Source organism: Hyperoodon ampullatus (genome assembly GCF_949752795.1).
Source record: "Hyperoodon ampullatus genome assembly, chromosome: 2".
NCBI classification, from domain to species: Eukaryota; Metazoa; Chordata; class Mammalia; order Artiodactyla; family Ziphiidae; genus Hyperoodon; species Hyperoodon ampullatus.
Window position 1 is genome coordinate 31,647,776 of NC_136915.1, and position 22,471 is coordinate 31,670,246.

General features: G+C 45.8%; 1 protein-coding gene across 1 annotated transcript in view; it reads right to left on the reverse strand.

Moving 5' to 3' along the window:
- INPP5B (inositol polyphosphate-5-phosphatase B) overlaps positions 1–22,471 on the reverse strand; it is a gene marked incomplete at its 5' end in the record, with an annotated part of 43,299 nt that overhangs the window by 4,751 nt on the left and 16,077 nt on the right. Inside the window, 12 exon segments of the mRNA XM_079696362.1 lie at positions 1,312–1,547; positions 2,814–2,976; positions 3,880–3,990; positions 5,783–5,918; positions 6,730–6,839; positions 8,492–8,603; positions 10,131–10,318; positions 10,985–11,101; positions 11,732–11,846; positions 12,646–12,747; positions 14,389–14,556; positions 16,204–16,300. Of these exon segments, the coding sequence (XP_079552488.1) occupies positions 1,312–1,547; positions 2,814–2,976; positions 3,880–3,990; positions 5,783–5,918; positions 6,730–6,839; positions 8,492–8,603; positions 10,131–10,318; positions 10,985–11,101; positions 11,732–11,846; positions 12,646–12,747; positions 14,389–14,556; positions 16,204–16,300 (1,655 nt within the window).

Sequence of the window (22,471 nt, forward strand, 5' to 3'; positions counted from 1 at the left end):
TAATGGAGAGGACAGAGTTCAAGAGTCCCTGAATTTAAAAAATGCAATGGAGGAAAAGGAAAGCATACCTATTGCCAAAAACCTGCTCCAAACTAGCTCCCTTGTATTAGAATTGTCTCCAGAGGAGCCTTTTATTTATTTTTAAATTTTTATTGGAGTATAGTTGATTTACAATGTTGTGTTAAGTTTCTGGTGTACAGCAAAGTAGTTCAGTTATACATATACACATAACCATTCTTTTTTTTTTTTTTTTGGCCACACCATGCAGCCTGTGGGATCTCAGTTCCCCCACCAGGGATAGAACCTGGGCCCTCAGCAAGCAGTGAAAGTGCTGAGTCCTAACCACTGGCCCACCAGGGAATTCCCAATATGTTCATTCTTTTTCAGATTCTTTTCTCATACAGGTTACCACAGAATATTGAGCAGAGTTCCCTGTGTTATACAGTAGGTCTTTGTTCGTTATCTATCTTATATATAGTAGTGCGTGTATGTTAATCCCAAGCTCCTGATTTATCCCTCCCCACCACATTTCCCCTTTGGTAACCATAAGTTTGTGTTCAATATCTGTAAGTCTGCATAGGAGCCTTTTAGATCTCAGAAAATTTAGTTTAGGATGATAAACCAAGTGATGATTAAAACAGAAAAAGGAATAATATCATGGGCCAGGGACATTCCATCATCTCAGTATCTATGGCTGAGTTTCTCTAATATGTTATTATGAAAGACCGAAAAACATGGCAATAACATTTTGCAGCTTTTCCCATCAAGAGGTAGAGTCTTTCCCCATCCGGAATCTGGGCTGACCTCACAACTTGTTCCAACAAATAAAACATGGCAGAAGTGGTACCATGCGAGTTTTGGAGCCTGGGCCACAAGGAGCCTTACACATTCTGCTCTCAAACTCTTGCTACCACTTAGGGAAGCCCGGGCCAACCTACTGAATGACGAGAGCCCATGTTGAGGGAGAGGCCCAGTGAGCAGCCAACACCAAGAAAGGGAAGGAAGCCTCCTTGAACCCTCTGGCCATCACAGCTGCCATCTGACTGCAACCACACAAATGAGCCTGGGCGAGACCAGTAGAAGAGCCACACTGGAAACTCACAGTCATGAGAAGCAATAACTTGCTGCTGTTTTAAACCACTAAAACTGGCAGGGAGTCTGTTCAATAGCAATACACAACCGACAGAGTAAGCAAACTCTATGGAGGCTAAAGAATCCTCAGGTCCCTGGGAAGGTAGGCACGGGAGTATCTTGTTTGATTGGCTTGGCTGCTACACAGTTCTGGATGTTTCCTTGTGGCAGGTAACTCACCAGCTCTCTAATACTTTCTAGCGGCAGGTCCAAGATTGGCTCCTTCATGTAGCACAACGTGTGAATGGGCGATCCGAAACAGCTGGGCAGGTAGTTCCCAGACACAGACAAAAAGTAATCCTTTCCCCTGTCCAAGTGTAAAACCAGAATGTCCTCGATTTTGTCTTCACCCGAGTTGAGCTTTGTAGCTGTGGTCTTATTTACAAAGAGCTCCAATTCAATCTCAATGGCAGAATCTGAAAAAAAATGTAAACAGTAACGCTGGTTGGCAGAAGGCCAAGAGGAAAGGGGGAGAGAAGACGAGCGGGAAGAGGGTGAGGCATACAGGGTTAGGGGAGAAAATAAGAGGCATCAGCCAACCAACAAGAATTTACATGCTCGGCACTCAAAAGACACGTGAACAAGGAGTTTACGGTCCAAGGGGGAATATGAAAACAGTAAACAAGAACATGAATAGGTAACTGCTATAAAACTCGTGTTCTAAGTAGCACAGCTCAAGCTAGAAAAGATTAATAAGAAGGTGTGGCTCAAACAGCTTGCCTTGATCCAGCTCAGATGAAGACACCCTATCCAGTAGAAAATACAGTATGTTATCAGACTGTGCAGTGTTCACAAGACAGGCTTAGCCCCTCTGCCTCACGGCACTACAGAGAGTGCCATGGAGAAGTTGGGGGCAAGACGTGGGTGGTACATTCTAGAGCCAGACATAATTCTTCTGGATGACCACCCTACTACCTTTGCCCACAAGAGCGGACAGTTGGGAGTTGATTATAGTGAGACAGAGGGTGAAAACGGCTTCTTTAACAGCAACACCTGCTTTACAGCACTCCTGTGTCTTCCCTCCCTGCGAAACTGTGGAACATCCACGTGACTGAGAATGCTTTTGAAACTGAACTCATGCTCCTTACTATTTTTTTTGCTGTACGCGGGCCTCTCACTGTTGTGGCCTCTCCCGTTGCGGAGCACAGGCTCCCGATGAGCAGGCTCAGCGGCCATGGCTCACGGGCCCCGCCGCTCCGTGGCATGTGGGATCTTCCCGGACCGGGGCACGAACCCACGTCCCCTGCATCGGCAGGTGGACCCCCAACCACTGCGCCACCAGGGAAGCCCTCCTTACTATTTTATATTTTACTTATGGATGGTTCATCCACAGGGCTTTGAAAAATGTTCAAGCAGGGGGCTTCCCTGGTGGCGCAGTGGTTGAGAGTCCGCCTGCCGATGCAGGGGACGTGGGTTCGTGCCCCGGTCCGGGAAGATCCCACATGCTGCGGAGCGGCGGGGCCCGTGAGCCATGGCCGCTGAGCCTGCACATCCAGAGCCTGCGCTCCGCAACGGGAGAGGCCACAACAGTGAGAGGCCCCTGTACCGCTAAAAAAAAAAAAAAATGTTCAAGCAGACAACAAAACACTCAGACACAAAGAGCTTATTCCAGGAGAATGAGCAAAGATAGGGTAGGGTGTTCCCCAAACCAGCAACCAGGAACCTGGGAATGGAGGCCTTACCTGGCAGGAGGAACCCTCGGCTGGGGTTGGCGCTCAGCCACTGCTTACAGTAAGACTCTTCGTCAGGCTTGTTGATGAATTCAAACTGACACGGTACTTGTCCATTCTGAATGGTAAAGGACTCTATCTGCAGCTGCATGTACTTCACGTTCTGAAAACAGAACTGGGGACAAGCCCAGGACCAGTCAGACCAGTGCCCTCTCCTTGGCAACCTGCCTAGCCACCCCAAATGGGCAATCCTTGCCCTTTCTGGAAAGAAAACGAAGGACCATCTCTTTCAAATCATGTTTCTGCTTTTAAGTATTTACCTGGGAGGTCACAGCTACCATGAAAGACCAGTTGTCTGTGTTTAACTCAGAAATCCTAAACTCAAAAAACTCATGTTGTTTTATAAATAATTTCCTAACAGAATCCAAGTTTAAATCTTCTATACGCAAAGACCATATCCAAAACACCCTTCACACGTTCCACTCCCAAAATCAACGTCCTCCTTCCAAGTAGCTGGACATCTAGGGCATTAAAAATACCCTCACCGTAAGTCCTCATTTAACTGACTTTTTGGTACAGTCAATTCTGAACGATCTATGCTATGGCACGTCTATGAAACATCTTTAGCCCTAACTTGACTTCTCCCAAAGCCCATTACCTTTCCGTACTGCCTTCCTTCCCATCAACTCATACGTACCCAAATTTTGGACTCAATTTAATCTCAAAGCAAAGCATCAGTAGGACGACAAACCCAGTGCAAGAATACACACCAGCTATACTAAGATCAAATGAAACACATTTTGGATCCTCTGTGCCTTATTTAACTCATGGATGGCCCATGTATGGGTAAAATATATGAGCCACAAAAGGTTACAGGTTTCTGGTTTAGAAGATCAGGAGGTGAACCAACAACCCCTCTCTTGTCAGCTGGCATCATCAGCCTCACTTTTTCTAGAAGCAGCCGATCAAGACTACAGTCCAGTCGTCTGACAGGTGCCTCTTGGAATTCTGAGCCCCAGCAGGTGAGATTTACGTTCTGTGAAGAGAAGAGCCTGATGCCTTAGCACGTCCTTCCTACCTCTCGCTTGGAGAGGGACACAGAAGGAATGCTGTCATTTTCCATCTTATCCAGGGAGCGAACAATCTCCTCCAGAGTCTTCCGATAAAGCTCTTCATTTACGACCCTCACCTGGAAGGGAAACAGCAGAGACTGAGTGCTTTGGCTTCTGCCCACGTCCTCTTTTTCAGTTTCGAGGACATTCACGGCCTTGGGAAATAGCAGTTGATAGCAACGCAGAAAGTGAATGCTAAATAGATTTAATTTAACGAACAAAGAACCCAATTAACAGTAGATGTAGAAGGGTGCCCCAGAGGCAAAGCTTCTGGTAAAATCAACTGCTTCCTGATTAGCAGAAAACAGATGCCTGAGTGAAAGCTTCGTTGGCAGTTCTGCTGGGTCTTACGCCCAGGGCAGAAAGACGCCCAGTGCTTGGCTCTGCTATGCTTGTTGCTGCCGACAGGTCTGCAGTGAGAAGCTTCTCCAGGGCTTTGATTTAAAGCAGCATTTCTCAGGCTTTTTTAAACCTGTACTCCATCAGCCAAGAAGATTTTGTCAGGCCTTCCCTTCCTTATTTTGAATTACAATTTTTGTCATTCTCCAGTAATAAAACCTTACCTATAACATTCATTAGGCTTTTTGCAAACCACCCACACCCTCGGAGATTCTGATGTGCCCCTACCCGCACCCTTGAGAATTGGTAACGTAAAGAAACACAGAAGTCACTGAAGAAGAGATACAAATGGAGAATACATAAATAAAAAGATGTTTACTGTAAATCAACTATACTTTGATAAAAAAAGAAAAAATAGATTACAGAAACAGAAAAAAAAAGATGTTCAACTTCACTAGTAATTAGGGAAGTGTAATCTAAAATAATGGAGTATCTTTCTCTTTTGGCTCACTGGGTTGGCAGAAATTTAAAAGACTGATAAAACCCAGTATTAGCCAGGCTGTGGGAACACTAGCTCATCCAGAGTTGGTAGAAGTGTAAAATGGTAAGGGCTGTCAGGAGGATAATTTAGCAGACTCAAATAAATTTAGAATACATTTTTCTTTGAACCACTAATTTCACCTCTAGGAATTTCACTCTACAGAAATATTCACAACGGTATGCAAAGATACATGTGAAGGGTGATCACTATAGCAATGAATACAATAGCAACATTTTGGAAACAACTTAAACGATCAATATATACTGGGGTTGGCCAAAAAGTTTCTTTGGGTTTTTCCATAATATCTTATGGAAAAACCCAAAGGAACTTTTTTTTTTTTTTTTTGGCGGTACATGGGCCTCTCACTGTTGTGGCCTCTCCCGTTGCGGAGCACAGGCTCCCGACGCGCAGGCTCAGCGGCCATGGCTCACGGGCCTAGCTGCTCCGTGGCATGTGGGATCTTCCTGGACCGGGGCACGAACCCGTGTCCCCTGCATCGGCAGGCGGACTCTCAACCACTGCGCCACCAGGGAAGCCCCCGAAGGAACTTTTTGGCCAACCCCAATATATTACGGTTCATCCATACTATGAAATATTTTGCAGCCCTTAAAAATAATGAGGAGGGAGCTCTCCCTTTACTGACATGGAAAGATCTCTTAAAACATAGCCAGTGGGGAAAAAAGATGTTCTCAGGACAATATGCATGATATATCTCTTTTACAAAAAGGGAAAAACTTCCTCTATGCTATATATAGAATACTGACACACATTTGCGAAGAAAAAGGTCTGGAAAGATACAGTCCAAAGAGCAAAGGGGAACCTCCACGTATGTAGAAACATATAGTAGAAGTCTACAGAACAATTATGAATTAAACAGCTTCCTCACACTCAAGGTAGGAGGAGCAGACCAGAAAGACAAAAGTGCTCTCAGCTGTGGGAACCAATTCCCTAGAGAACGATGACCACAGAGGCACCAGCTGCCCACCTACCCCGATGTCAAACACTGAGCTGACGGGCTTGTGGTCGCTGGTCTTCAGGGCCATGTGGCTCTGGTAGCTCAGCTGAGTGATGTTCTTCCCTTTCCAGAGGACCCGGTCACACCAGGCGGGAGCACGACACTTGTCGCTGAAACGCAAAGTCCACACTGGGAGCCCTCCCAGGCACAGCAGCGCCCTCACCTGGTGAGCTCCCTGGCTCAGCTAGGGGTGACGGGGCAGTCTTCCAGTCCATGCAGCCGGAGATCTGAGAGGGCAGGGGCGATTTGGGCCCACTGAGGGGTAATGTGTATCCTGCGGGTATCACCCCAAACAACCGCGAAAGCTCGGAGCCAAAACGCCGTTCAGAATGATTCTCTGCACTCTACTGTCCTATGGGGATCAGGCAAGAGTCACAGCCATCTGAGGGTGAAGGACTCTGTGGTCCTCAAAAGATGGTGGTTAAAACAGGTCGTGAATTCCTACTGCCTGGGTTCAAATCCTGCTTCTACGCTTGCCTGCTTGGGAGGCTCTTGAATTTTGGGGGTTTCAGTTCCCCGATCTATAAAATGAGGATAGTAAATCATACCTACTTCAATGGGTTGCAAGTAAAGTGTATTGAACAGTGCGTAGCAACCCACAGGCACTAATAAAAATATGAACTACCAGGTAAAGGCCAAGTACAAGCTCGGTTTGCTACAATCATCACCCTAAGCGTAGCTGGAAGGTAAAATGAGCCTCAAGGATTCTTATGAAGCAAAGGCTAAGGCAGTCAACAAGATGATGTGCAGGAAGGCAGGCTGCTTAATGAACAGATACTAAGAGAATGTTTGACCTGAGTACAAAACATGGGGAAGAAGTGACAGGAAACCTATCTTTTTCTTTAGGTCAATGAGGGCAAGTGCTTCCATAACTTTCTGAGTTTCCATCTGCTCAGCCCCCTGAAGCAACCTCTGACCTACCTGGTATCCCAATCGTCAGAGCCAGTATCATACTTGTAGGTGGGCTGGAACGTGAGCTCACCCTCGCTGAAGCCTTCGAAGACAGCCTTTGCAGCCACCTGAGCTCTCAGCTACATGAAAGGACAGATGGAAAAAAAAAAATCTCAGGATAACTGCTATTTGATGCATTTTCCCCTCTAACCTGCCTTCCTACGTGATAAAAGTGCATTCCCAGAACTTTGATAACAGTAAAAAAAAAAAAAAAAATCTCAGGATAAAAAGGTCAAACCTTGGGATTCCCTGGTGGTGCAGTGGTTAAGAATCTGCCTGCCAATGCAGGGGACATGGGTTCGAGCCCTGGTCCGGGAAGATCCCACATGCCGCGGAGCAACTAAGCCCGTGAGCCACAACTACTGAGCCTGCGCTCTAGAGCCCACAAGCCACAACTACTGAAGCCCATGCACCTAGAGCCCATGCTCCGCAACAAGAGAAGCCACCACGATGAGAAGCCCACACACTGCAACGAAGAGTAACCCCCGCTCGCCGTAACTAGAGAAAGCCTGAACACAGCAACGAAGACCCAACGCAGCCATAAATAAATTAATTAATTAAAAAAAAAAAAGGCAAGAGGAGATGGTATTGAACTACCAGGGAAATGAGAATGCCGCAGTCCAGAAAACAGAGGCAAGAAACAGATAGTTACAGAACAGACTGGGTTAAGGCTGAAATGGGAATTAAAGAGAACAGTTTACTAAGGAAAAGAGTGGGAGAGAAAAATGGATCGATAAAGAGATTATTCCGTAAAGAAAGACATAACAGACTCGAGATTTTCTTTTTCCCCCTTCAACTGATCTGCACTGGGGGAAAAATAAAGGAAACAGAAAGATTTAGACTAATGACAATACGAAGAAGATTGAAAGGGAGATACAGGCTAAAAAGAAAAAGGGCTGTAACATTCTGAACAACTCTGACCACTTGAACAGTTTCGAAATCTGTTGAGAGTCAGAGAGAAACAGATTTCTCTTGTCCTGGGAAATGGCTAGTGCTTTGAGAAAGGAAGGCTAACCCAAACAATGGTGGAGAAGAGCATGATACAGAACTGCTTCCTGTCAGAAGTGAAGACAGCCATTCCGAAAAAGAGTGGTCGTGCACAATGGACAGACCTGCTGAGGGGCAGGGGCAGGGGGAGCGGGAGGCCCATCCAAACCATCAGTAAATCATCTTAAAAATACCAAGTATTGGGCCTCCCTGGTGGCGCAGTGGTTGAGAGTCCGCCTGCCGATGCAGGGGATACGGGTTCGTGCCCCGGTCTGGGAGGATCCCATATGCCGCGGAGCGGCTGGGCCCGTGAGCCATGGCTGCTGAGCCTGCGCATCCGGAGCCTGTGCTCCGCAACGGGAGAGGCCACAACAGTGAGAGGCCCGCGTACCACAAAAAAAAAAAAAAAAAAAAAAAAAATACCAAGTATCTTCATTATGAGACGCTTGGTTCCCTTTGGGCCCCACCTTGAATGAATGGGCACGCCTGTGAGAGAAAGAGAGCAGCTCTTGCCCCCGGGGGAGATAAGCCTCAAGGGAACAGCCAGGGGGCAGGCAACTGTGGGAGAGGGGAACGCAGATGGAAGGAAGGAAGGAAGGAAGGAAGGAAGGAATGATGGGACACCAGCTCCTCAGGGAAACCTCCCAAGATGAGCAAGAAGAGGCTGGAGTTGGGCAGCCAGGCTTTCCTGTGCCCTCCCGTGGAGGGACGGCTGCCTGAAGAGGGCCCAGGTGGCCATCGGTACCTGGTCATTCGCATACAGGGTTTGAAAGGCCTTCTCTTCGATGAGCTTTTTCACTTTTTCCACATCCAGCTCTTCTATTCTGTAGTTGAGGTCCCCCAGCCACAAGATCACACTGCGAGGACAGAGCACAAAGGTCACAGGGTTTAGGAGGGGCTTCACCGGCTCCAGCCGGTGTGCTCCTGACAGAAGGCCCCCTGAGGCCCAGCCTCTGGGGAGCTGGGCGGGGAAGGGACTCGGCTACCCAGGGTCTCTTGTCCTCTCACCATCCCACTTAACACCATGTCTAGCATGCTGCTTACTCAATTATCTTGGTCCAAGTTCACTGTAAACAGTCTTGAGTTCTCCTTGACTATTTTATTCTTGTACGGCTGGAAAGATAGTCTAATAAGATCTAAAAGCAAGACAATAATTTACCTCTCTCCCAGGAAGAGGCAAAAAAGGTCAAGTATTGGGAGCCCTGTCAATCACTCAGGGACCCCGGATCAGATGCCGCCATGATGCCGCCTCTTGCCTCCACCCACCCTCCAGTCCACAAGACACACTCGCAACCTTTGTTTCTGGAGCTGAGTTCCTTTGAAACAAAGCTCAACCCTTCCAGTGGAGTCTGGCTTTAATCACCACCGTATCATTGGTTGGCTGTTTCTGCAGAGTGTGACAGGTATTTTATTACACCTGCTGCTTTGGGAAAATGATGACTGGATGCTCCCAGGTGACATCGCACATCCCATGAAGACCAATACCGCTTCATTTGAAGCCAAGAACCAGGTCATGAGAGAAGCCACGCGGCAGCATACACACACCAAAATGAATGCATCCACGAGCTAAAAGCAGACACACTGACATGCAAGCTCAACCTCACAAACTAGGATGCTTCAGGGTCAGCGGAACGGGAGACACAGTCCCTGCTGGGTTCCCTGGAGAAGGGAAGCCATCTTGGCAGCTTCCGGAACATCAATCAAGACAGGCCTACCACCACAGCAGGCGGACGAGAGGCTGGGCTCTGTGCACTCCCGGGCAGACACCACAGCCCCAGTGGCTTCTTCCTTGTCATAAAAGAAGGGGCACATGCTCCAAGTGTTACTGTAAAGTCTGAAATTCCAGTATGCCTTGAATTTAGACAGAGAGCAAGTACTGGAGATAAAGGAAATACAGAGAACAGACAAAAATCAGTGCCAGATGCTCCAAGCAGCTGCAACCACGGCTCTGTAAAGTTGAATCAAGAGGCAAAAAAGACTAAGTGAAGACAGAGAAATGCAGCCCAATTCTCAATTACACATGCTTCTGGAGAGAACAGGCAGACAGAATCCTGAAACATACTGCTAAACCTGAGCTTGAGATGCTCGCTCTGGGGTGGCTTTCCTCATGACACTGCATCCAGGCGGACCCATGTTAAAAATAAATATTACACATTTTCCAGGAACAGATGGTGTCTGGGAAAGATTCTAGAGGTCTGCCAGATGGCAGGTTGGGAAACGAAAAATTTCCAAGAGAAAGTAATCCCTGTGTAACTGAGAGTTGGCTGGAGCTCCCACTCGGGCAGTGGGAAGCCTCCCCTGGCCCCCTGCCTAATGAAACAGAGAGCCCGCAACTTGGCCCGTCGGGCCCGGTGCACCTTGTCGGGGTGGAAGGCCAGACTCACTCGTGCTTGCTGATGGTGAGAGGCGGGAGGCTTGGGTCAACCTGATGAAACTGCATTCGAGAACAAATGTCTTTGTAGTCTTGGTTCCTCCTCTCATACTCCTCCGTGTGGGCTGCCAGGTGGGAATTGACAACGCAGATGCTGGTGTTGTGAAACTGGAACCGGATTGCCACACCTCCTTTGTTACCCTGTGAAAGGGAGTCCAAAAAAAGACCAGTAGTCGTTTAAACCCGAGAGGTTGCAAAATGTTTTCTCTTAATTAGTCTGCATCTTAATCCTGGGAGGTAAGTAAAGCAGTGTTACGGTCCACATTTTACAGGTAGGAAAACACATCCAAGAAGGTAGAACGACTAGCTGGCCAGTGGCAAAGGTGAGTCCACTTTTCAGTAAATCACAGGCAAACCACATGCTCTCCCTTCCCCATGGGAAGCTAAGCTCTCGCAGTAGAACCTAAAAGCAGGATTTAACAGCTTCTAGAAGAAGAGAAAATTGCAAACCTATTATTAGCATTCTTTCTTTCTATTTTCTTTCTAAGCATTCTTTCTTTTCCTTGGTGACCCAGCATAGTTTCTGCAACATATGTCATGCATTAAATTGGAGGACCCATTGGAGGCTCTGGTGTGAAGTGAACACGAGGATTGGGCTAGTTGGGCCAATCAGCCGGCAAGTCACTAAAATACGATTTCTGAACGGTCTGCTCCATCTAGCCCTGCTTGATCACGAGGGTACAGTTCACCTCGTAACGCCAGCACCCTCAAACTGGGACATGTGCAGTCACAGTATCATGAGAAGTGGGGTCCAAATCTTAGGGACCAAGGCCCTCCACGTGCCAGACGTACCAACCAGGAACTCACCATCCTCCCCATGACTCCTGTCCCCACCGTCTCAGCTTCCACTTCTGAGATGTACGCTGCATGCTCTTGTTTGACAAATAACAGCAGCATAATCCCAACCAGTCGGATGAGCTTTACCTGGTAGAGAGACAAGCATTCAAGTCATGGCATTAACTAGGACTCAAAAGGAAAAGTAGTCCGGAAGCTGGCTGAGAGTATTACTGTATCTCCTCCTCCACACCAGGACTCAGGGTCATCACTCGAGTGACTCCGTGATAACCTCAACAGCCTACAAGTGCCAAGACCTGCCTCTTTCACACCCAGAGACGCCTCTTCCAGAGGGCCTGGAACTGAAAATCTCAGTATCATTAGGGCTGGCTTTTTTTTTTTTTTTTTTTTAATTTCTTCCCTGTGTCTTATTTCTTTATTTCTTAGTTCCATGCCGAGCTTTTTATTTATTTATTTATTTTTTTTGCGGTATGCGGGCCTCTCACTGTTGTGGCCTCTCCCATTGCGGAGCACACGCTCCAGATGTGCAGGCTCAGCGGCCATGGCTCACGGGCCCAGCCGCTCCGCGGCATGTGGGATCTTCCCGGACCGGGGCACGAACCCGTGTCCCCTGCATCGGCAGGCGGACTCTCAACCACTGCGCCACCAGGGAAGCCCTAGGGCTGGCTTTTGATGAAAGTCGCATAAGAAGTGAAAAGTTATCTTAGCATTTCCCTGCATAGCAACAAAAAATTAGAAAATCCCCAACTCCTCTCTTACCTTTGCATATTTGGCATCTGGATGAAGACCCTCTGATACAGCTTTAAACCACTCTTCCTCCTTTGGGGTATCATGGAAGAAAAAGGCTTCTTTACTCAAATCAAGCTCCTGGAACCTATTAGGAGAAGCAACCAGTCAGAGAGTAGAGAAGGGTAACGTGCAAGATGGCACGTTCGCAGGTTGGTTTGGGTGTGTAAGGCCTAGCTTTCTAGCTGAACTGCAGGACCCTCAAGAGGGAAGAAAAATAAACACTTAGCGACAAGGGACTAAGTTCCTTAGTCAAGGAACTTACCAGGTGCTTTCACAAGTAGCAGCCCATTTCTTCTTCATAATGAACCCAAAGTAGTTAGAAGAGTCTCCATTTTATATCCGAGATCACTAGCTCGCCCAAGCACCAAGTGGCAAATGGGTTCAAAACTAGGTCTACATAAATTCCAAATTCTAGGCCCTTTCCACTCCTGTACAGGCTTCTTTGCTGTCCCCTCCCCACCAATACCCAGTGCAGTGGTGACAAGATAGTAGGTGTGAAAAAAAAAATGACTGATGGATGGGGCCTTTTTGTTCTTTTAAGCTAACCTTCCTTCCCTGGCAAAAGATATTTTTTCTTTGTGACCAACAAAGTGTTGAATGTCTAAGTAATTAAATTCAGTTCAAGGTGCACCGATCTTAACAGAGAACTGCACTCAAAATTAAATATTAGCATTCAAATGCCAAGCACATCACTTGAATAGTGCCAGAAATTTGTTTACTGTGAGGAAGCATGCTAACGGGGGAACAGCTGTTATTAAGCATATGCTCATTTTTCAATCCCTTCACCTGCTGTGAATTCCCAGTTATAGATCCATGCCCCCATCCCTTCAACCACAGCTACACGTTCTGGAAAACGCAGAGGCAACTAGAAGAGAAGCACTCACCCCACACAGTATACATCTGGGGCCTGGATACCATGGCTGAGCCAGGGCCAGAGGCACTCCTGAGGGGACTGTCCATTCACATTGTATGTTCCCACAAAAAACCTGTTGCCAAAGACAATCAATCAGTCACTTGGGAGGACTATGGACATGACGGGGGAAAGCACTGGATGCTGATTCTGCTCGGTTTCAGTCTCTCTGGACTGGAATTTGAAGCCTTAAGAAATGTCACATCTATCCTAGACCAGTGCAAATGGCACCAAGGGGTGACGTGCAGTCTGCCGTGATGTTTGTTGCTTTTGTGATAACTTCAAACAGTAGAGGCCCACTCCGAACATTCCTACTTAGCTTTAACAGCCATTAGAGAGCCATAATCCATGAAATGACTGTTTACTGTGTGTACCAGTGAAATGAAAAAAAGAAAAGTACCCTGGTAACTACTTTCCGAAAGAAAGCAACTCCAGTGTTCAGACAATTCACTGTTTATATTCCTAGAAGCAACGTTACTTTGTGTTATAGTCCCAATGCAATGATCTAAAAAGATCTGGCAGTCATAAAAAGGAACAAAATTGGGTCATTTGTAGAGACGTGGATGGATCTAGAGACTGTCATACAGAGTGAAGTAAGTCAGAAAGAGAAAAACAAATATCGTATACTAACGCATATACGTGGAACCTAGAAGAATAGTACAGATGAACCAGTTTTCAGGGCAGAAATAGAGACACAGACGTAGAGAACAAACGTATGGACACCAAGGGGGGAAAGTGGGGGTGGTGGGATGAATAGGGAGAGTGGGATTGACATATATACACTAATATGTATAAAATAGATAACCAATAAGAACCTGCTGTATAAGAAAATAAATAAAATAAAATCCAAAAATTCAAAACTAAATAAATAATAAGTAAATAAATAATAAAAAGATCTGGCAGAATCCTGCATGCTTTATTCATGTAACTTTCGCTCACCTTGCCTAAAAAGATTACCAAACACTAACTTCCTCTGACTAATTTCAATTCAAATGACTTTCTTCAAAGGCCCCAAATGACCAAGGGATACACAGAGAAATAAGCAAAAATCAGGATCTCTCTCCTTCTCTTGCACACGTGTATCTCTTTAAATATTTCCGCAACCATTTGCAAGTTGTGTCACTCCCACTACACCACACCTCCCACAGTGCCTGGCCAGAAAAGGCACAGAATAAATGTCTGCTGAGGAAGAGTGAAAGGAATCACTCATTTAGAAAACGATGGGAGGGACTTCCCCAGTGGCGCAGTGGTTAAGAATCCGCCTGCCAATGCAGGGGACACAGATTCAATCCCTGGTCTGGGGAGATCCCACATGCCGTGGAGCAACTAAGCCTGTGAGCCACAACTACTGAGCCTGTGCTCTAGAGCACAGGAGCCACAACTACCGAGCCTGCGCGTGCTGCAGCTACTGAGCCTATGTGCCGAAACTACCAAAGCCCGCGCAGCTAGAGCCCATGCTCCACAACAAGAGAAGCCACCGCAATGAGAAGCATGCGCACCACAATGAAGAGTAGCCCCCGCTCACCGCAACTAGAGAAAGCCTGCGCGCAGCAATGAAGACCCAATGCAGCTAAAAAAAGAAAAAGAAAAAAGAAAATGATGGGAGGGATTCTGTACAGGATTTGCTTTCAAATCCAGGTTATGGGAGAAGTGCTTAAATTTCAGAGAGGTGAGTGATCATTTTGCTGTGGAAACAGTCTAAGACCCAGTGAGCTACCTGAAGTTCTGGATATAGGTATAATCCTCTTCTTTCTGCATTAGATGTAATTTCACGATTGTATCTCGCAGTCCAAACTTCTGCATGGATAAAATATGAGCCTTGTCTGATACTGTGATAGTGGAGGAGCGAACCATGTCAGTTATTTCAGATTTGGACTTATTCTGTCTAGAAAAACAAACAAAAAAAATTTTATTAAAAGAAGTTTTTATCATATTTTGATGAGTCCTCCTTGACAAAGTACATGAATATAAAGCTAGAAGTTTCCACACATCAGCATCTGAATTTCAGAAGACTTATTTGCTAAATCTTATTTGCTAAAACAACACTATTTCCATGTAGAACAAAGTAAACTTATATGTTGTTGATTGTATAGTACATTGGTCCAGAGATAATAGGTTTGTAGAATCTCAGACCAGAAGGAGACCTGGAAGATAATCTAATCTGATCCCTTCATTTTTCAAATGAGAAAAATGAGACCCAGCATCGTCAATGATTCATGAGGCTGGATGGCAGCAGAGTGTGAATCAGAACTCGGTTTAGACAGTGCTCTTTCTGGACCCCGGGCCTCACGTAACAAGACTATAGAACTATCTAGATCTTTTGACTTGATAATTCCCCTGAATCTCTATTCCACAGGAATACCTGAAATAAAAAGAAAAGCAATGAAAATTTATATTTTATTATTATTTGTGTAGTTTTCATAGTCATACTAAAAACTATTCAAATGCCAACATTTAAAGTTAAGCAGAATTTGGCATATGTACATAACAGAATCCTAATAAATGCTCAGAAAACTTTTGTTGAAGATTACTTAATGAATTAAGATACATAAAACACTTGAAACAATTTCTGACATTGAATAAATGCCACTAAAGTGCTTAATTTTAGATTGTTATGTACATACTAATTAAAACTATGTAAAATGCATCTATGTATATCAGGAAGGCTCAAAAATGAACTGAGAATGATAGATTTAGCTACATTTAAAGTCCAGGGATTGTTCATTACTGTTTAAGTGTGTAATTTAAATATTGACACAAATAAGTTTTTATCTTTACCAGATGATTCCAGCTATGACCAGTAGGGGGCACTGGAGCACACACTAAATATAACAGCATCAGAAAAAAGAAAGGAGTAAATAAAAACGGGGAAAAAGAAGTATCTTCAGAGTCAGGAAACTCCTAAAAGAATGGGAGGGAGAGGGCTTTCCTGGTGGCGCAGTGGTTGAAAGTCCACCTGCCGATGCAGGGGACACGGGTTCGTGCCCCGGTCCGGGAGGATCCCACATGCCGCGGAGCGGCTAGGCCCGAGAGCCATGGCCGCTGAGCCTGCGCGTCCGGAGCCTGTGCTCCGCAACGGGAGAGGCCACAGCAGTGAGGGGCCCGCGTACCGCAAAAAAAAATAATAATAATAAAAAATAAATAATAATATTAATAATAATAATAATAATGGGAGGGAGAAATCAAATGTTTCTAATCTACATTTCCGTGGTAGGGTTAGACTGCCAGTTTCAAATCCTAGATCTGCCACTTGCTAGCTCTGGATCTTGGGTGAGTTATATAACATCTCTTCTTCACCTGTTTCCTTAGCTGTGAAACAGAGAAAATAATGGTATCTACCTCTTAGGTTAAAGGAAGATAATCCATGTAAGTGTATGATGCCTGGCACACATAGTAAATGCTCAATAAAAGCCTAACATTTCCTAGGCCAGCGGCTGTGGGACAATGGACATCATGCACAGCAATGGCCTCAGTTCTACAATGAGGAAAACCTCAGCCCTAAGAGGCACAAGTGAAGGGAGAGCTGCATTACCTTGGGAGCAAGTTTTCTGGTTTATCCTGACCCCGGGAGCTTTGGTCCACAAGCAGACCCTTCCCATCTGGTCTCGACTCATCAAAGGAAGAACCACCTAAGGGGAGGAGGAAGGAATTAAAACATACTTACATATGCTTTACCATACAGACCACAGCTTCTCAAACTGCAGTCTGGGAATGACTGGTGGTTTACATATTGCTTGAAACCACAGGAAAGGCCTAGGCCGGTGTCCGGATGAAGCTCCCAGGGAGCAGGATAGAGAGGGGGAAAAAAAGTATTTCATCCAGATGTCTTTACTACTGAAAACATAACTGTCCCAGCTAGTTTGACCCCCTTTTCTTGGAGACGGAGTGCATTATAGAAGGAACAAAGCTAAGAAATCTGCAGACCTAAGTTCTATCACCAGCTCTGCTATTTATTAACCTTTGAACTTGGCGCAAACCATCTAACCTCTCCTGATCTCAGTAACCTGACCTGTCCTGCCTTCCTCTCAGGCTTATCGTAGGGATTGAATAGTTGACACGAGTAAGCACTTTGAAAGCCACGCAACATATTATAAAATATAACATAGCGATGTTATTACCATTTACTGCAAGTGAGACTTAAATTCCCAGGAGGAAAAAGGCAAGGGTCAGAGAAGTAAAATTGGGAAGGCCCTAAGTGCTTGCCATTGTCAACGTAGCGCCTTGAAAACCAAGGACCTGCAACAAAGAAATACTTGGGGAAAGTTGTTAAATCAAGACAAACTGGAAAAGGAAAATCAATCTGCCAATTTACTGTTTCTTTGCTTCTTAAAAGCCAGATCTCGGGCTTCCCTGGTGGCGCAGTGGTTGAGAGTCCGCCTGCCGATGCAGGGGACGCGGGTTCGTGCCCCGGTCCGAGAAGATCCCACATGCCGCGGAGCGGCTGGGCCTGTGAGCCATGGCCGCTGAGCCTGCGCGTCCAGAGACTGTGCTCCGCAAGGGGAGAGGCCACAACAGTGAGAGGCCCGCGTACCACAAAAAAAAAAAGCCAGATCTCTTGTCAACAGGGAACAGCATGAAGAGGCCACAGAAAGATGCTGCTTCGACCCACAAGGTACAAGGAGCACCAGGGGCATGAAACATCACTAAGGAATTCTGCTCTGAAGACTATTACTAAACATGGATTTGTCAACCATGCATTCACAAGAATGAGAAAAAACAAACAAAACATTGGAGTTGAAAAAGAAAACACAATCATTTGAAACATGAAAATAGTTACATTTCAATGCCTCCAATCAATCAACAAGGGCTTTCAATTTTGCTTCCTAAATTGCCTCTCAAATCAATCAATATACTCCTATCCCCAATATCACTATACTAGCCTAGGTTACCAACAATTCCCTGGAACCAGTTGAGGGAGACCTCAACTAGTCTCCCTGCTTCCTCTTTCACCCCACCCTCTCTAATCCAATCTCTACACTGTGGCCAGAGGATTTTTTGAAAAAATGACGACATGGCTTAAAACCTTTTAAAAGCTCCCCATTGGATAAATCCAAACCCCTTAATACGGCTGCCAAGCCTCTTCCCAGTCTGGATCCTGCCCACCTCTCCAGACACATCACTCACCACAGCCCCCTACCTCCTTGAATGCCATACTCCAAGTATACTAAAGTTACTGCAGTTATACAAAGATCCCATCAGAAACCGACTTCCTTCTTCCTCACTCTGCTTTCCATGGCTAACTCCTACCCATCCTGTGGCCAGGAGTCAGCAAACTTTTTCTATAAAGGGCCAGAGGGTAAATGTCCTAAGCTTTCCAGGCCACATAGTCTCTGCAACTATTAACTCTGCCATTATAGTGTAAAAGCAGCTATAAGCATCAGTATGCCAATAAAACTGTATGGTCACAGATGTTTACATATTATATAATTTCCACGTCACGAAATGCTATTCTCTTTTAATTCTTTTCAAACATTTAAAAATGTAGAAACTATTCTTAGCTCATGGGCTGTACCAAAGCAGGCAGCAGGCTGGATCTGGCCCGGGGGACTGTAGTTAGCCAACCCCTGGTATAGGTACATCTTAGAGGCCATTTCTTCTAAGAAGCCTTCTCTGATTCCTCCCAAACTGGTCAGATGCTCTGACACAGATGTTCCCATAGCTCCCTGTACTTCTCCCACAATAGGCTTGATTGCTGTGTGTTGTAACTGTCTCCCCAGTTAGCCAGTAAGCCTACTGAGGACAAGACTATGCCTTAGTACTAAACCATTTGATATTAAATCTTATATATATTCATTGGTTTATTGCATGCTATTTCCGCTAAAGTGTAAGCCCCATGAGGTGGGGACTTTGTCATCTTTATGCTATTTCCCAGGGACCTGGAGCAGCACAGGTGCACAGCAGGTACTGAAGGCGTCAAAAGCAAGTATCAGGAAACTTAAGTTGAAGTCTAGCTCTACCATCATCTTCCTGTGTGACAAGTTACTTCCTTTCTTCGGGTCTTACTTTCTTCATCTATAAAGTAGGTACTTAAAAAATATCTCATAGCGCTTTACAACGTGCAAAGGCAAACTTAGGAATAATGCTTAGGTGTTGTTTCTGCATGTCAGTGCTTTCTGAGGACTGTCAGGCCATCTCCTGGGGACAAGTGGTTTGTCCCTGTGGACTGGGCTTCCGTCCAGGAGTTGGCAGTGTACTGACTGGGAAACCACCTTGCTGACCTGCGTCTCTTTGATGCCCCGACCCCGTATCTCTCTCTGGACTCCGTCCAGCAAGAACTAGAACATCTTCATTCATGACTTCATGTAAGGAAATGTTAAGGCATGGTTAGGGGGATTTCCAGCCCCAGGGCAGTCTTCTCGGAATCTCTTCCCTCCTGAATCTGGTACGGAAGCTGGCTGTCAGCAGCTCTTTACCAAGTTTATCATCGCACAGCCCCACAGTCCCCTCTCCGGCCACAGCTTCCTGCCCTTCCTCCTCTTCTGCTTCCCTGCTCCCACGCTGCCCTTTTTCCAACCTCAGACCTGCAGTCCCTTGTCACCCAATTGAAGAGGTGACATCAGGGATTTTTTTTCCTTTCTTCCCATGTTTGGTCACCACATCCTACAAATCGTCTCTCCTAAATATTTTTATACCTGAACTTCTCTCCTATCCCTACTGCCATGCCTTAGTTTGGGCCCTTAGTATCTCTGGAGAGCACACTCAGTGATTTCCCTGCCGCCATTCTCACCCCCTCCAGTGCATACTGACAACCTCTAGAAGAAAACACAAATCTGAGCAGGTCTTTCCTGTGTGTAAAATCCCTTAATAACTTCTAACACGTTTGTAGTAAGACCCAAACCTCTAAGTATTACATACAAGGACCTTTATAATCAGCCCCAGACTACCTCTCCAGGCCCATCTTCCACCCCCACTCAAACCACTCCTCTCTCGCCCCCAATCCAGTCACATCAAAACCATTTATCTTTTTAAGGGAATTCCCTGGCAGTCCAGTGGTTAGGACTCTGGTTAGGCGCTTTCGCTTTCACTTTCACTGCCAAGGGCACGGTTTCAATCCCTGGTTGGGGAACTAAGATCCCACAAGCCGCGCAGCGCCGGGGCGGGGGGGCAACCATTTATCTTTTTAAATGTTGCCTCTTCACACACACACACCCCGCCCTGATGCTGGGCATAGTCTAACCACCCTCAAACCCACCTGCATGTATCGAGCTTCAAACTCACCCTTCAAGACTCAGCTCAGGAGTCATCTCCTTCGAAAAGCCCTCTCTGGCCCTCTCCTTCTACTCTTACATACCCAGTGCTTACTTCTCTCAAGGCATTTATCATAATTGTAACCATGCTTATTTAATTTTACTTGGCTGAGCTGCACAGCATGTGGGATCTCAGTTCCCCAACCAGGGATCAGATCCGGCCCCGCAGTGAGAGCGCCAAGTCCTAACCACTGGACCGCCAGGGAATTCCCTGTAACCATGTTTAACTCTTTTTTATCAATCTTTCCTCTTTAGCTAGATCACAGGCTTCTGGGAGCAGGGGCTAATGTTCTTCTTCTGTGGCCCCTGGCTTTCGACAACATGAAATATACCAGGCAGTCAGTAAACACACACTGAGCAAACAACCTCAGGGCAGGAGTTAAGCTCACAGTCATTTCTGGGTGCTTTCTGATGACCACCTTTCACACCTACAATTGAAACCATTTCTGAGTAAGAGCCTACCTAATAGGTCAACCAGAGTGCCAACTGCAGCTTGATCTGGATGTACAGAAGTAGAGAGTGTTCCATTTCTCTTGTGAATTCTGTGCATTGCACTGCACATCTTACAGAACCCAAACCCCTCTCACATGCCTGGCTAAATAGATAACACTGACCCTGGAGGCTCCTTCCCTCGCCCAGGCAGCACTATAACCTAATACAGACCCACAATCCCTTATCTGAAACCCTTGGAGCCAAGCGTATTTTGGAATTCAAAATTTGGGACATTTTAGAAAGATAATACAGAACCTGTACCGTGCTACACAGCACCCCAGTCAGAGGCAACATCCAGAAACCAATAACATTAGCAGTTCCTCAGTGCAACTTAGGAGTAGTAACACTTAGTGGCATAAATAAAGCCTATTAATAGTCTCCTGTCAGTTCAAGCAAATCTTACTGCCAAATTGAGCTTGGGCCAAATTTACAAAAAAGATTTATTTTCCACCTTCAGAGCTTTTAGGACTTCAGAAATGCTGATAAGGAGTTAAAGGTGGTAGTTAAGAGTGTGGCCTATATGCATCAGAAAGGATTGAAATATATGTCTATGTACATATACACCACATGTTTATAAATATACATATATAAATTTAGACAAATACATATACAGTTGGGAAAGTCTGGAAAGTATACACTGAACGTCAACAGTAGTCATTTCTCGGTAATAGGATTGCTTTTTCTTTTTGCTTATAGGTACTTTCAAAGTTAGCTAAAATAAGATGTATTTATATATATGTATATATAAATGCACTATAATTATATAAAGATATATATGTAAGATATATATAAATATATATATTATAAAGATATATTATATATATAAAAGATATATATATAATAAAGATATATATATATATATACAGGCTTTGGAGTCAGACCTAGATTCCATTTCTGGCCCTGCTACTTACTAGCTGTATGACCCCGAACAAGTTACCTCACTTCTCTAAGCTTCTGCTTCCTGAACTGAACAAAGATAACAGTATCCACCTCCTATGGCTGCTGTCTTCTTTTCTATGGTTAATCGAGGCCACTCCTCACTGCATGGCCAAAAGGTCCTCTAGAAGCCAAACCAGACCTGTTGAAGGTCCAGATCTACAAAACAAAGACAGGAAGCATAGCCTCCATTTCGATGTTTTATAGCCAGGCCTGCCACTGACTTGGGGCCTGGGCTTTTCCAAAAACATGACATCACACAAGGAGAAAAAGCAAATTCAAACCAAAATCCAAGTACTCTATTTCTTTTGAGAGTTGCCCAAGAGGCAGCAACATTATTTCTTAATTCAATGGCTCCCTCTGTGTCCTCCTCCTGCTCTGCTTCCCCGCTGCAGGTCCCCCAGTTATTTATAGGTACTCCCCAAGATCCAGACCAGTGCTACCCGATTGATGATGGAAATGTTCTACAACTGCACTGCCCAAAACAGTAGCCACTAGCTACACCTGAACAGTTAAAATGTGGCACGAGTGGGGGCTTCCCTGGTGGCGCAGTGGTTGAGAGTCCGCCTGCCGATGCAGGGGACACGGGTTCGTGCCCCGGTCCAGGAAAATCCCACATGCCGCGGAGCGGCTGGGCCCATGAGCCATGGCCACTGAGCCTGCGCGTCCGGAGCCTGTGCTCCGCAACGGGAGAGGCCACAACAGTGAGAGGCCTGCGTACTGAAAAAAAAAACAAAATGTGGCAAGAGTGAATGAGAAACTGAATTTTTTATTTTATTTACCTAGAGTAAATTTAAATAGCCACATGTGGCTAGAGGCTACAATACTGGCCACTGCAGCTCTAGATCTTGTTCTTCTCTTCTACAAGAACCATCAGCCATAACAGTCAATTCTAAACAGAGCTATCCAGTTGTGCCTGAGTTCAGGCCCTGCACTTCCACTGGGTACTTCTATAAGATGCTCTGTGCATGGGTGGGTCCCAGGTAAAGCTGTGCTTTGACTTCTGGGCCTGCCCCTGAGCTCCCCCTGCTGTCACCAGCACCATCATCACCCTGTCGGCCCGGTTTGCCATCCTGCCCTTCGCTCACCCCTCTCCTTAGGCCCCCAGAGCCAGTCAGCCATCTA